The 15,884-nt window shown below is 32.4% G+C and overlaps 1 protein-coding gene across 7 annotated transcripts in view; it reads right to left on the minus strand.

The window, feature by feature from the left end:
* The window catches only part of LOC107441320 (uncharacterized), a 41,574-nt gene extending 32,275 nt beyond the window's left edge, over positions 1-9,299 (minus strand). For 4 of the 7 annotated variants that reach the window (XR_011636108.1, XR_006226793.2, XM_071177311.1 and 1 more), the window contains exon 1: positions 7,758-9,299. Coding sequence is in view for 4 of the 7 variants with exons in the window: in XM_071177311.1 (XP_071033412.1) it covers positions 7,758-9,243 (1,486 nt within the window). In the remaining 3 variants the exon portion in view is untranslated. Of the gene's footprint in view, positions 1-1,767; positions 3,367-7,757 lie in introns of those variants that run through there. The other 3 variants (XM_071177312.1, XM_043055223.2, XR_011636109.1) reach the window with 2 other exon arrangements.
* Positions 9,300-15,884: the final 6,585 nt, after the last annotated feature.

Raw genomic sequence — 15,884 nt, forward strand, 5'->3', positions numbered from 1 at the left:
AATCGGACGAATAGTTCCAGAGAAATCGAATTTTAATAAATTGATTTTTTTCAAAATTCGCTTTTTCAAGAACTTTTTGACCAAATTCGCTCAATTTTTGCAATTTTTTGAAATTGTATAACTTAAATTCTAAATTTTTTACTGTTACTAAATATAATAATAAAAAAAGAAATATTTGTTAAAAAATATATTTTGAATGAAAATACATTTAGATAAATGAATTTTAAAATTGTATGTAAGTTTTTTTTTTCGATTCGCTTAAGTTTTAGAGATATGGTAAACTTAGCAAAAATTAAAATTAACATCATGGGGTTCAAACTTTGGACCGCTCTTCTGACCAAACCAATGAGACCATTTCATAAATCATTGGCTATCCCCCGTATATAATTTGGGGGTCATAATTACGAATTAATGGAGAAAAAAAAGTGTATTAAATCAGAAAATTTATGTTCTTATATCCAACATAAAAAATTGTCTGCATTAATTATTTTCATCAAATATAATTAGCAATTAATTAATAATTAGCTTTAATTAATTTGAATTCAAACAATTAGGATTGAGTAGTAGAATGTGAAGATCCGATCTTAAATTCATAAGTTATTCGGGGTGATCCGCTCAATTTTTTGCGCATTGTACGCATTTATGCACGCAGTTTTTTTTTTTTTTTTTTTTTTTTTTTTTTTTTTGTAAAAATCTGTAATTTTTGTAATTGTAATTTAACCAATTTAAAACTGAATTTCAAAATAAAATTAAACAATATTTTCTTGATGCAAAGAATTTTATGAATAGTTCTTTAAGTTTGGCTGAAAAACTAGATTAATTTCCAGTCATTATAAGAATTGGTCTAAATAAACAAACAGGTCCTAAACTAAAAAAACAAAAAAGGTTTCTCCTACAGTAAGGAATGCGTATAATGCACTACAGGTGAAAAGAAATTTTCAAATAATTATAATAGTGGTCCAGGACAAATCCGATATCATAAGGATCAGCAGAGAATATGGGAAGAAATTACAATTACCCATAAAAAGCTGGTTTCAATCAATACAGTAATCTGTACACCATATGCTCCAAAAAGTTAACAAAATAAATACGACGCTTTAGAGAGATTTTTGCAATCTCACGTAGCATCCTTGTTGCTCATATAAGTCTTGCGCTGCATATTTGAAACAGAACAACCTACGTTCTCTGTAGAGCTTGTGTAAAAACTAAATATATTTCAAGAAAGAAATGAGCAAAAAGTGCTAACTGAAACATTTCATTCTAGCTTGTTTTTGAGAAGAATAAACTATCCATGACTACTAAAATAGTTTTTAACAATCATGACTCAATACAAATATAAGGTTGCTTTGTATCCGAGAAAAAGTAAATATAGTAATGGTAACTAAGAATGAACTCTAAGCTCACTAAAGCTAGCTAACAATGAAATGATTGAAAAACCAGTTTTTTTTCACTTTTTCGTCTTACTTTCATGTGCGACTTCGAAAACCTGCGTACGTGAGCATGTGGTGATAAGTGCAATTACTCTGTTATACAGTAGTTTTATGCACGTACGTTATAAGGACCAATCCTTAAAATGAATATAAATAAGCCTGAAAAATCATATAAAATTTAAATATTTCTTTATTTATTCGTGTTTTTATTTGCTCAATTATCTGTTCTTGCCATTTTTTATTTTCGAATACCTAAAGTATTAAAAATAATATTTAGTGCAATTAATGATTCTTCATTGTTTTAACTATTAAATTTGCTAAAAGTTTTCTAACTTACCGCATTTCGTTTTAAATTTAGAACCAAACTTGTAGGAAAGCTTAAGTAATACTTCAGACGCAATTAAAGAATTCATTTTCATCCATTGTGGCCAGTTCGGTAAGGACAAAACTTCCGAAGAGTTTTCCACAATATATTCTATTATAAACACTTTCATCTGTTCATAATTTACCAAATCTGCTACCAGTAGTATGCTCAGTACATTGTCGAAATTCAAAGCTGATTTTAAGAATGTTGAACACTTCTCTACCAAGGATGATACCTGATATTTATCAGCAACTACCAATAGATTAGAGGCCATTTTGTCATCCATACCATTCACTGTTCCAGTATAGAGATACTCCAAAAAATATTTCAGGGTCTTTGCTTCCATATCACGTATATCAATGACGTTAGTTTTGCTCTCTAACATCTCTCGATCAAACATTGCCCTGAACACTGGAGATCGAGAAGCCAGTAAGCATTTGTGAGCAAAGAAAACCTCACCATCAGCACGCAGTTTCACATCGGCGTAGTTTTTTTCATTCAACATGTTCCTGAGATGCTGCTGTAGATGCAATAAGCTGTCGATCTCATCCTTATTTTGAGTTAATGCAGCACGCTCAGCACTTGGGGAATTTTTATTAGAACTCTTTACCTCTGTGATTGAAGCGTTACATGAATAATCAAACATCACTTCCAGTCTTTTAAAAATAAAGAAATTTGCATCTTCCAGGAGCAATTTATTAACAGAATGGAATAACTCATATTCTCTATTTGTCTTACTAAATTTAAATTTTTGGCGTCCACCAGTCACGTTTACGGATTCTCCATTTACTTTTAAATTCATTGTACACCACACTGTGTGAAATTTATGATCAACGATTTTGGGAATTAGTTTAATCTCAAGCATAGGCTCAACATATTTAAATTCAACATCAATTGATATATTTTCCACAGTTACTCTTTCAACAGCTGTCCAGTTACTATAGCCGTAAAACATTAAGGACAACTCAAAAGGGTAACTAGAATTCACAATGTCTGTTTCAGCTTCCCAAACGACAACAGAAGGTGGACTTGAGATCATTGACGGAATTAAGCAAGGTATTATCATACGAAATCGCAGGCTGACATCTTCAAGCGTGTTGCCATCAATCATTTCGATTAATCTGTATCTTTTCGAAATATAATGAAATGCATCACTTAATATATCAGACTTTTTTAAAATAGCACCAGCAGAAGTTGTTAGCTCATATTGATAGTCGACTGAAATGAGTTCTGGAATTTTAATGTAGCTCTCTCGATGAATTGATGAATGACAACAGCGTTCTATAGAATATTTGTATAACATTAGATTCCATTCAGTTCCTTTTAAAAATTCAATTTTAAACGAAGGGCTGCTGATTTCATAACAGGGGGCTTCTGATTCCAATAGCCTATAAAAATTTTTAATGTTCCAAACATACATGAATCCGTATTTTTCTATTGTCGACATGTTTTAATTCGTTATAAAATTTCAAAACTATCTAATCCACAATGAAGGGGGAAGTAGCTTACTGACTTTTTCAATTTTAATCTAACACATTATCACATAAGAAGACAGTAGGTTTCTTGTGTGATAAAGCGCAATCCATATCAGTCTGTTTATCCAGTGTCGCAAAACAGATATGATAAAGTAAGCATTATTTATCAGAATACTGTTCGTTTTTAACGATTAGATTTAATGTAAAATAAAATGAAAAATAAAAAAAAACAGCAAACAACACTACAAAATATTTTTTGACAATGAAGAAGCTAAATATGGAATGTGATACTGCAGGGTGACTACAAAATAATGTCGCAAATATTGAATCATTTTGTTGCACAGATGTTAAATAGAAAATGATAAAGACTCAAATATAAAATCCTCCATGAAGGCAGGAATACTTGATTCAGGAGTTCCTTTGTTTTCTGGATTGGGTTCAAAATTACAAAGCCACTGGATTGAACGTTAGTAGTCGTAAATCCGAAATTGGGTCAGTCAAATTTTTTTACTGTTACTAAATATATCAATAAAAAAGAAATATTTACTAGAAAATATATTCTGCATAAAAATATATTTTGCATGAAAATACATTTAGATAAATTAATTTTAAATTTGTATGTAAATTTTTTTTGATTCGCTTAAGTTTTAGAGATATGGTGAACGAAGCAAAAATTAAAATTTACATCATGGGGTTCAAACTTTGGACCGCTCTTCTGACCAAACTATTGAGACCATATTTTATAAATCATTGGCTATCCCCTACCTATATTCAGTCAGGATTCCGAATTAATGGAGGAAAAAAATGTATTAAATCAGAAAATTTATGCTCTTATATCCCACTTAAAATATTGTCTGCATTAATTATTTTCGTCAAATATAATTAGCAATTATTTAATAATTAGTATTAATTAATTTGAAGTCAAACCATTAGTCAAACTATAAATTGAAGTCAAACCGATCCTGAAGTCATAAGTTAGTCGGGGTGATCCGTTTATTTTTTTGCCCATTGTACGCAGCTATGTACATTGTACGCAGCTATGTACATTTTGCCCATTGTACGCAGTTTTGCACATTGTACGCAGTTTTTTTTGTAAAAATCTGTAATTTTTGTATCTGTAATAATGTGTCTGTAATAAGTTCTGAAATAATGTCTATGTGTACCATTTTGCATATGAATATTAATGAAATGAAATCCTCAATCTTAAATTAACTTACCCCTTTTACTTAAGGCCTTATTTCCAAATTTTTTGGATAATTTCAAAAGCACTTCGGTTGCCGAAACAATGTTACTCTTTGTCCATTCAGATCACTCCGACGTAGATAAAATTTCTTTAAAATGTTCCATAATATATTCCACTACATTCCATTTCAAATGATCGCAATTTAATGTATCAACAACTGACAGAACTTTGCAAGCATTATTTATTGACAACACTGATGTTAAAAATTTTGAAGACATCTCTGTCAATGATCTTGCTTGATATTCATCGGACATAAAAAGCATAGATAAAGCCGTTTCTTCATCTACCTCCCTAATTTCTCCTGCGTACACGAACTCCAGAAAAGATTCCAAGCTCTTTGACTCACATCGGGAATGTCAACAATGCAAGAATTGTTTTCTACGGTGTCATGGTAAAACATGGACGAGAACACTGATGACCATGCTGCCAGAACAGCTTTATGTGCATGGAAATTTCACAATCAGCACGTAGTTTTACATCTGCAAAATGTTTATCTGCAAGCAAATTATGAAAATCGTGTTGCAGGTATGAAATAAAATCGGCATTTACTAATTGAGAATTTTTCGTTTCTTGGTTCTCCTTATTTTTTGAATAACATATCAGAAACTGATTACTAGCGCACCGAATTCTTATGTCTTCATCTTTAAGACATCCACCCTCCTCTAAGTGTGAGTTATAAAACTTCAGACCAAACTCTCTGATTTTGTTGTTTTTGGTAAATAAATTTTCATCTCCTATTGAAAATGTCTCTACCAATGCTATTAAGGAGTGTTATATTGCATGCAACGAGGTTTTCCCAATTTTCTTCATGGTAAAATAACATTTAAATTCGAATATAATCCTCAACATACCTGAGTTTAATTGCTAAAGATATGCTTAATCCTTACACTCTTCTACTTACTGACCAATGTTCGTTGTTTGTGAACTTTAAACTCCATTCAGTTGCTGTCATTTGTTGACTAATAATCGTTTCAATTTGGCAGTCGATACACTGAGTTTCACTACACATCAGTGAAGAACTACTTAGTGTCGCATAACAACTAAGAGAGAAGGTGTCTTCTGACCAGTATGATATTTGTTGCTATAAATCTTCCATTCCAATTAATTCGTAACGTGCCGTAACGTCAAATCCTTTGCTAAATGTTTCATTACCTAATGCTAAATGTTTACATCACCTTTGCTAAATGTTTAAATCACCTCCGGGATTAAGCAATTTATAAAAAAAAAAATGAAGGCCAGTTTTTCATTGAATAAGTTTTCATCGTAATCTGTCAGACATAACTCTAACACTAAGTGTCTCTCTTTTTCTGCATTACAATATTAACTGAGTTCTAATTTCCGTTTGCTGCTTCCTAAATTTACAGTTCCCGGTTTAATAGAACAAAAAGATCCCATTTGAATGACTTTACGCCATTAGCGAAATGAAGAAACTCCCTTAACTTTCCAAATCCAGAAAAACTGACTTTCTTTGTCATCACACATTGCTCAAACTTTGAGAGCAACTTTACCTTTACATTACTTCCTTACAAACGAATATTCTAGATATCTGTTATATTTCACGTCATTTAGATCTGAACCCAAGTATTATCAGAGCAATATCATATCAAGGAAGTATAGCGATAAAGGAGTCTCTGTGATTAAAAACCTAAGTGGCCACATTTTCGTTGTAAACAAATCATATACTTTTTTTTTAAAGAAATGAGTAATAAAATTTTGTGCCAGAATTTTTTGATTAAATAATTTGAGAAAAGGCGAAATGCACAGAAAATCAACATTAAAAATAAAGAGGTTCAAATTTTCGGCAGCTCTTCTACCTAAAGTATCTGGATCAATATTTTTCAAATTGAGGCTATCCACATACGGTCCAAGATCTCGAATTATCTAAAAAAGAGTGCTATTTTTGCCCATTTGTTTTTGTCTCTTATTTTATAGTTTATAATAGTTGCCACATAAATTTATTATCAGATAATCTATAAGTTCTTCGATAAGTTCTATAGTATATATTATCTATAGTATATATTTCTAAGTATATATTATCTATAAGTTCTTCTTAACATTAAAATGCATTAAAATTTAATAACATGTTAAATTTTCAAGCTTGAACTAAACCAGCAGTATAGCCGAGTGCTTTATGTAGTTTACCATTTTAAAAAACTTTTAACAATAGTGGAACTACTTATTAGAAGCGATAATTAGGTAGGATTTATCATCAGTCTATCATGCAAACAAGCAAACAAAAAGTATATAAATAAAAGTATCAAAGCATACCAGGAGTATATTCTTCCATTCCAATCATCACTACATGTTTTTAGTTTGTCGTGTTGTAGCATTCGATAGGTTTGGGTTTTTCGCCAAACTCACATTCATTCAACAGTTTGGTGTAAATGAAAATGAAACTAATCGTGGCACAATATGTTTTACACTGGTCTATTACCCGGTCCTTAATACACATTTAATTTGTAATCTAGTACTCTCATCAAAATGAACGACTTACGAACCCTTATCAAGTGGAAGATCATATAGCACAAGCTGAAAAAGGACATCACAATAGACATCCAGCGAAACGGTGTGATTCGAGCTGGCTACACTCGAAGAAAAATATCGTTTGGTGGAACAGCGAAACCACTCCTCCAGGAAGGTCCCTACTTGAACTGGGCTTCGGGTTCCATCCAACAAATAGCACATGGAAATCAAAAAGTTTGTGTGATAACACGAAAATGAGAAAAATTGCTGCAGTTTGTCATGAATCATGACTTGATGTCAAGCCGTTATACCAACCCTATAGGCAACGCATTTTTTAGATAATTTGCCAATTAAAGAAGAAAAAAAAAGTTCACCAACGTGAGTGCTTACTAGAACTAGTTATTGTATCTTAACTTGGACGAAAGTTCTCTGGTTCTCTGTAGAGCTTGTGTGGGGACCAAATATATTTCAAGAAAGAAAGTAGCAAAAAGAGCTAACTGAAACATTTCATTCTAGCTTGTTTTTGAAAAGAATAAAAAATATCCACGACTACCAAGATAGTTTTTAACAATCATGACACAATATAAATATAAGGTTGCTTTGTATCCGAGAAAAAATAATAATTAAAATATTTTTTTATTTATTCGTGTTTTTATTTGCTCAATTACCTATTCTTGCTATTTTTATTTTCGAATACCTTAAGTAATAAAGAGAATAGTTAGTGTAATGAATGGTTCTTAATTGTTTTAACTGTTAAATTTGCTAAAAGTTTTCTAACTTACCACATTTCTTTTTAAAATTAGAATCAAACTTGCAGGAAAGCTTAAGTAATACTTCAGACGCAATTAAAGAATTCATTTTCATCCATTGTGGCCAGTTCGGTAAGGACAAAACTTCCGAAGAGTTTTCCACAATATATTCTATTATAAACACTTTCATTGGTTCATAATTCACCAAATCTGCTACCAGTAGTATGCTTAGTACATTGTCGAAATTCAAAGCTGATTTTAGGAATGTTGAACACTTCTCTACCAAGGATGATACCTGATATTTATCAGCAACTATCAATAGATTCAAGGCCATTTTGTCATCCATACCATCCACTGTTCCAGTATAGAGATACTCCAAAAAATATTTCAGGGTCTTTGCTTCCACATCACGCATATCAATGACGCTAGTTTTGCTCTTTAACATCTCTCGATCAAACATAGCCCTGAACTCTGGCGATCGAGAAGCTAGTAAGCATTTGTGAGCAAAGAAAACCTCACCATCAGCACGCAGTTTCACGTCGGCGTAGTGTTTTTCATTCAACATGTTCCTGAGATGCTGCTGTAGATTCAATAAGCTGTCGATCTCATCTTTATTTTGAGTTAATGCAGCACGCTCAACACTTGGGGAATTTTTATTAAAATTCTTTATCTCTGTGATTGAAGCGTTATCTGAATATTCAAACATTACTCCCATATTAAGTATTTTATAAAGAGAGCAAATAGCTTCCTCTCGGAGCAATTTATTCACAGAATGGATAAATTTGTATTCTGTAGTTGTGTTACTAAATTTAAAATTTTGCCGCCATCCATAAGTCATGTCAACTGATTTTCTATTTACTTTTAAATTCATTGTACACCACACAGTGTGAAATTTATTATCAATGATTTTGGGAATAAGTTTAATCTTAAGCTCATGCTCAACATATTTAAATTTAACATCAATCGGTATATTTTCCACAGTTACACTTTCAACAGCTGTCAACTTATTATTGCCGGAAAATACTAAGGACCACTCAAAAGGGTAACGAGCTGCCACAATGTCTGTTTCAGCTTCCCAACCGACAACAGAAGGTGGACTTGAGATTATTGACGGAATTATGCAAGGTAATATTATACGGCATCGCAGGCTGACATCTTCCGGCGTACTACTATCAGTCAGTTCCATTATTTCGTATTCATTCGAAATATCCCTGAATGTATCATTAAATGTATCACTTAATAAAGCAGACGTTTTTAAAATAACTCCAGCAGAAGTTGTTAGCTCATATTGATAGTGGACTGAAATGCGTTCTGGAATTTCACTGCAGCTCTCTCGTCTAATTCGACAAACTATTTTTTTACACCATTTTGATAATATTAGATTCAATTCAGTTCCTTTTAAAAATTCAATTTTAAACGAAGGGCTGATTATTGTATTAATGGTTGCTGATTCCACAAACCTATCAAAATTTTTAATATTCCAAAGGTACATGAATCCGTGTTTTTCGTTTGCCGACATATTTTAACTCGTTAACAAATTTCAAAACAATATAATGTACAACGAAGAGGGAAGTAGCTTACTGACGTTTTCAATTTTAATCAAACGCATTATCACACAATGTCGACAAGGCAACGCATATCAGTCTCTTTAACCAATAACACAAAAGAGATAAGATAAAAAAGCATTACTTGTCGGAATACTGTTCGTTTTTAATGATTAATGTCCATTTTATTTCATTTTTTCTCATATAAAATAAAAAGAAAACAGCAAAAAACACTACAAAATATTCTTGGACAATAAAAGAGTTAAATATGGAATGTGATGCTGTAGGGTGTCTACAAAATACTGTTACAAATACCGAATCATTTCGTTGTACGGATGTTAAATAGAAAATGATAAATACACAAATATAAAGTCCTCCTCGAAGTCAAATTCCCCCCCCCCAATACTTGATCCAAATTTTTAAATATCTCATTTGTACAGATTCTCTTTCTTCACTTTTTCTTTTGCGTGACACGACTTCTACTGAGAAGCTTGTGGTGGAAATTCACTCGATTTTGAACGCTCTTGAAAACGTAACTATTCATTTTTCTTACGTTCGTGGCTATAGCGGTATTTTGGGCAATGAAAGAGCAGACCAATTGGCTAGGGAAGCTACGTGTGGTGAAATAGACTTAAGGGTGTCTGTTCCAGCTTCTCACTGGAAGCGCATCGCTAGAGATAAAATCATTGCGGACTGGAATGCTGAATTTCTTGCTTCGCCTCGGTCGCTTTGGACGAAAAGGTTCTTTTCATCCATTTTTCACCGTTTGCCATATAAATTCTTTGCAACTGATTTTAAATTAACCCAAATTTTAACAAACCATGGAAATTTTAAGAGATATTTATTTCGTTTCCATCTGCAGACCAGTGGAATTTGTGCTTGCGGTGATGCTGATGAAGATGCTGAACAGATTCTTCTTCATTGTAGTCTGTATGCGAGTGCCCGAATGAATTTAAAGACTGATTTGAGAGGTCTTTCTACTTGTTGGCCACCTGTCTTATCAGAACTGGTCAAAAGTATTGAAAGTCTAGCGGCCTTGCGGAATTTTGTTTTTAATGTAAAATTGTAATTTTTTTTTCTTTTTGTTTTCTACTTACAACTGTAAGCCTCATGCTATACTTTGTGGTGCATGAGGAGTTTTAAGTCGTTTAAATAAAAAATAAAATAAAAAAATACTTGATCCAGGCGTTCCTTTGTTTTCTGGATTGGGTTCAAAATTACAAGGCTACGGAATTGAACATTAGTAGTCGTAAACCCAAATTTGGGTCGGCTGTTCAACGGCGGTAATAATATAAAATAAAATATACAAATGTAATGAACTCTATGGATGGGTGGTCTAATGTAAACAATAACAAGCGTCCTTAAACCGGAAGAAATTTAGAAAATTTCCGGTGTATCCCTCCGCTTATGTTATGACTACGAGGTGATGTGTGAACAAGCCTAATATTCTATGCAGTTTCGCTATTGCAATTTGGGTTCAAATCTAAACATAATTGTACCATTCATAAGAGCTTTCAGAAATGTATTGATTCTCAGAGGTCATAAGGCCAGAAAAATTTTTGGAAAGTTAATATCTCATTGTGAATAATTCTTAAGGTTTGCCATGTTTTGTATTTTATCCCTTATTTGGCTACATTTGAATAAAATGTTGCCAAAAATATCTTTCAAAATATCTTTTTAAGATAGCCTAATNGTCTTGCGGCCTTGCGGAATTTTGTTTTTAATGTAAATTTGTAAATTTTTCTTCTTTTTGTTTTCTACTTACAACTGTAAGCCTCATGCTGTACTTTGTAGTGCATGAGGAGTTTTAAGTCGTTTAAATAAAAAAAATTTAAAAAAGTAAAAAAATACTTGATCCAGGCGTTCCTTTGTTTTCTGGATTGGGTTCAAAATTACAAGGCTACGGAATTGAACATTAGTAGTCGTAAACCCAAATTTGGGTCGGCTGTTCAACGGCGGTAATAATATAAAATAAAATATGCAAATGTAATGAACTCTATAAATGGAAGTTTAACTTAAAACTTTTTTTATTCGAATCGGCCACCATCTTTAATTATTACTAACTATAATCGGTCCGATAGCGGCACGAACCATTTTAAGAGGTGATTCGTCCCATGCCTGAGGGAGTCAAGCGACTCTTAGGGATTTCATGTGCTGCTTAGCATTAACTTCAAACTCTAGAAAAACTTTAACACTACAGTCTAATTGAAGGATTTAGATTAGGTGAAGAAGGGGGCTAATCTTCTTGTCTAATAAATTTCGAACAATTGATATGGATCCAAGAATGTGTTGTTTTAGCTCAATTTGACGGTGTAGAATATTGTTGAAATATCCAATCCTTTTTGGAATACAATCTGTCAGCATGTGGAAATAAATGTGTAGCCAATACTTCCATTTTGTAATATTCAGTGTTTATTTTTACCCCCTTATCGATGAATTTCAGAGGAAATTTTCTGTTACTTGAGACTGCAGCCATTGCAGAACGCTTGTTCTGAAATCATTGCACAGATCCTTACACTTTCAGTTATATCAGTCGTTGCTGAACATGCAGCGTTATTTTTAGCATTATAACTTTTTTCTGAGCAAAATATTTTCTCATCAGAAAAGATTATTCTTAAGAAAAGATATTTGACAAAGGCTTATAAGCCTAATTTGAGCTCACAAGCCTGCAAATGTATGTAATTCCGATAAAGATTTCACAATAGAAAATCTCTAATCTGAACTGAATCTCTAATTCTGAAACAAAATGCACGTTATAGATCACATTTCAAATTTTATTTTTAAATTTCAGGAACGATTTTGAATGACATCTCTAAGCATAGCATTAATAAAATTTATTAGATGTGTTATCATTTTGACGTAATCATTTTGTTATCATTTTGACGAAAAAAAGTCTATTTTACTTTTATTTTATAACCGTCGTTGAACAGCCGACACAATTTAATGGGTTTACGACTACTAATGTTCAACTCCGTAGCCTTGTAATTTTGAACCAATCCAGAAGACAAGGAAACTCCTTGATCAGTACCCCCAGAGGTATTGATTTGTTATGGGAACATGGAGGACTTTGAGACTCGACAGATTTAACGTGCATCAGTCACCATTTACTACACGGGGAGTCTTCGGCCGGCGAGGATCGAACCCACGACCTCTTGGACTTGGGCCCAGCGCCCTACCGACCAGGCTATCCCGGCCTGCAAAAAAAAAAGAAAAAAAGTCTATTATAAATGATACAGAAACATCTGATTTGATGATATTAATTTTTTCATTATTTTATTCAAATAGGGAATGCCCCACTCATTAGTACCGCCTTTCCTCCTCGTTTGTAACAAAATATTGTTTCACGGATCCCCTTCCCACTTATCACAAACTGTCACAATATCCACAAACCTCTCCCTCCCCTACAAGCTTGGCAACATTAGTAGACGACCCAATAGTTGTTTAAAAAAAACTTTTTGAGAAACGTGATCTTACATCAATGCACATTGGTTGTCTCAAACTGTTGAAAAGACGAGAAAAATAAAATTTGATCTAAATTGTCTGCCATCATTATTACGGTGTAGCGCAAAATTTTCAAAACGTTAGAAGTCAATTTTTTTTTTCGAAATGGGGTAAAAAAATTTGAAGTAACAATAAAGTTCAAGGTATATAAACGCATTAATTAATATATAAATGATAAATATATTTTCATAAAACGTATGCAAATGCTATAGCTAGCAATTATACAGGGTGTTTATAATGTCCCGGACCCATTTTGATGTTTAATAACTCATAAAATAAAAAAGATAGATTAAAATTAATAACATAAATGGTTAGATAGACTAAAAAAGTTTCATGACCTTTGTCAATGAACTTCCACGTGTGCCCCCTTCGTCGTACGGAGAATATCAAGTCTATAGTCAATTTCACGCCAGGTAGCGGCAAGCGTTATGAGTTATTAAACATCAAAGTGGATCCAAATGGGTGTTTCTAGCATTGTTAATCGCCATATGTGCGCATATGGGGATCTGAAAACCCCCATGAATACCGTGAGACACAATGGAATTCCCCAAAAGTTAATGTGTGGTGTGGACTAATGCACGACCGAGTCATTGGGCCTTTCTTTTTAACAGAAAAGACGGTCTCATCAGTAGTATACTTAGACATGTTGGAAAACTTCGTATTTCCACAACTAGAAGAGCTTCAGCCACATGTCTTTTTGCAACAAGATGGTGCACCACCTCATTGGGGTAACATCGTTCATAGTTCTTTGAATGACCATTTTTCAGGAAGATGGATTGGGCAAGAAGGTCCATTTCCTTGGCCACCCACATCGCCTGATATATAGCCGCTGAACTTTTTTCTTTGTGGATTTATAAAGGACAATGTTTACAGGAGGATCGTGTCGAACATTGATGACCAAAAAGCTAGAATTACAACCGCAATAGCCTCTGTGGATGCCGACATGCTGGCCGCTACCTGGCGGGAAATTGACTATCGACATGATATTCTCCGTTCGACGAATGGGGCACACGTGGAAGTACATTGACAAGGGTCATAAAACTTTTTGAGTCTACCAAACCATTTATGTTATTAATTTTAATCTATCTTTATTATTTTATGAGTTATTAAACATCAAAATGGGTCCAGGACTTTATAAACACCCTGTATTTCAAAGAAATAACTCTTAGATTGGAACATGAGGAAAAAAACTGCATTTTCGTATTTTTTCCCTATGATCGATTAATTGGTTCCAGACGGAATAAAATGAGGCTCTTACAAGCTGATGATGCTATGTCCCTCTATATTTTTTAACTTAGGACAGTGTGTGTCTATACTTCATTCCTCTTTAACTTGGCAATACTGAGAAAAATAGCGGCTGTTGTCACTGAAGCTGTCATACTCATTCAACGGTGTTCGCAGACAAAGTAACGTCGTTTCATCTTTAATTTAGGTAATATATGCATGTTAGAATAAAAGAAATAAGCTATCTACTAGTAAAAAAGAAGGAAGCAAAGTTACTTATTTGTCTAGAGGAACAGTAAGAAATATCTATACTATCATTGATGAAAATGATGCTTAATTTAATGTTGATGATATGAATTAATTAAAATAAAAAATTACTAAAAAGCAAGAATAATGGAGAAAAGATATTTATTCGCTTTGAGGAACCGTAAAAATCAAAATATTATTATCGACACGAATGCTTAATTAATAACGGTAATATGCATTAATTAAAACAAAATAAGTTATGTGACAAAACGCAAAGTTATAGTAGGCTCATGGGAAATTCATTTAGGAAAACTGTAGAAATCGCCATTCCCAGATGACGCTTAATTAATGTGTACTCCTGAAGTAACATGTACTACTGGTGTTATGGTAATTAGAGCAGTCTTAATAAGAATTTTACAACAGGTTCTCGTTAGTTTCAGAAAATATTTTTTCAAGTGATAACAAGGGTAGTGCATAAATATTTTAATGAATTAGAATTAAAAGAATTTTTTTCCCACCACTACTTATAAACATTTTAATAGTAAAACAAAGGTTAGATAGCAAAATGGTCATGCTCCAAAATCTTTATCGAGATCTAATAAAAATTCTTCTTTTTCTTTCTTTTTTATTAAAAAAATGGCTTTAGTTGTCTGAAACTGAAAAATGTATTTCCCACAAAACTGAAATGTAATAAGTACAGGGCTATGTAATAAGTACCAAACATACAATTATAGGTATGAAATATTGTATTGATATAATCGGTGATTACTGAAACTGCACCAATATTAATGACTTTTAGTACCGATACTTTGGAAATAAGTGTTTTATGTCCCCTCGAAAGGGATATGTACCAAAAATTTTTTAATGATATTGGTAAATTTTGACCATTATGAGTCGACCGCGAGTAATAGCATTACCATCGGGGTTATTTTGGGGAGGGTTTGAGGATTATACCCCCTCCGAAATTATACATTGCTTAATTAATGAGCTATTTATTGTAGGTTAGTAAGTAGTTTGTCGAAAAAAAAAAAGAAAAAAGTTTCCAGTATTCAACTTTTGTAATTTAAATCAGAATATGTGTGTATATGTATATATAACTCAAGAATAGTTCCTAAAATTAATTATTATTATTATTGTGAATTATAAAAATCTATAGACTGAATCCGTATCTGTTAACTCCATCTGTTAAGTGTTCATTTTGAAACCATGGTAAGACGGTGGCTACACTTACGTGAAAATTTGAATTTCTTTTTACTTTACCTGCTTTTTTAAAACTGTTTAACGTGGTGCATTTCTTTTAAATTTAGAAATTTGGATACTGTACTTTAATAGCCTTATAACTTTTTAATAAAACATCGGATTCTACGGCTTTAAAAAACTGCATGCTGAAATATGCACAACAATAAGAGAAACAAAACAAAAAAATTAAATTGACCCTGAAAGTTAAGTGGAAAAACGACAGCAGTTTTTGCACATCTGACTCAGATGAAAACCTTTGTACTCAATTTTTAAAAACAGTATTGCATTTTGATGTCAATTTCTGGAAAAGAGAAGAAAAAATACAATCATTAAACATTTATTTATTTTACACTACATATCTTATAGAGACCAAGAATTTAAAAATAAATGTCGTGAATTATAAAAA

This window comes from Parasteatoda tepidariorum, chromosome 2 (assembly GCF_043381705.1).
Source record: "Parasteatoda tepidariorum isolate YZ-2023 chromosome 2, CAS_Ptep_4.0, whole genome shotgun sequence".
In the NCBI taxonomy this organism is placed as follows: Eukaryota; Metazoa; Arthropoda; class Arachnida; order Araneae; family Theridiidae; genus Parasteatoda; species Parasteatoda tepidariorum.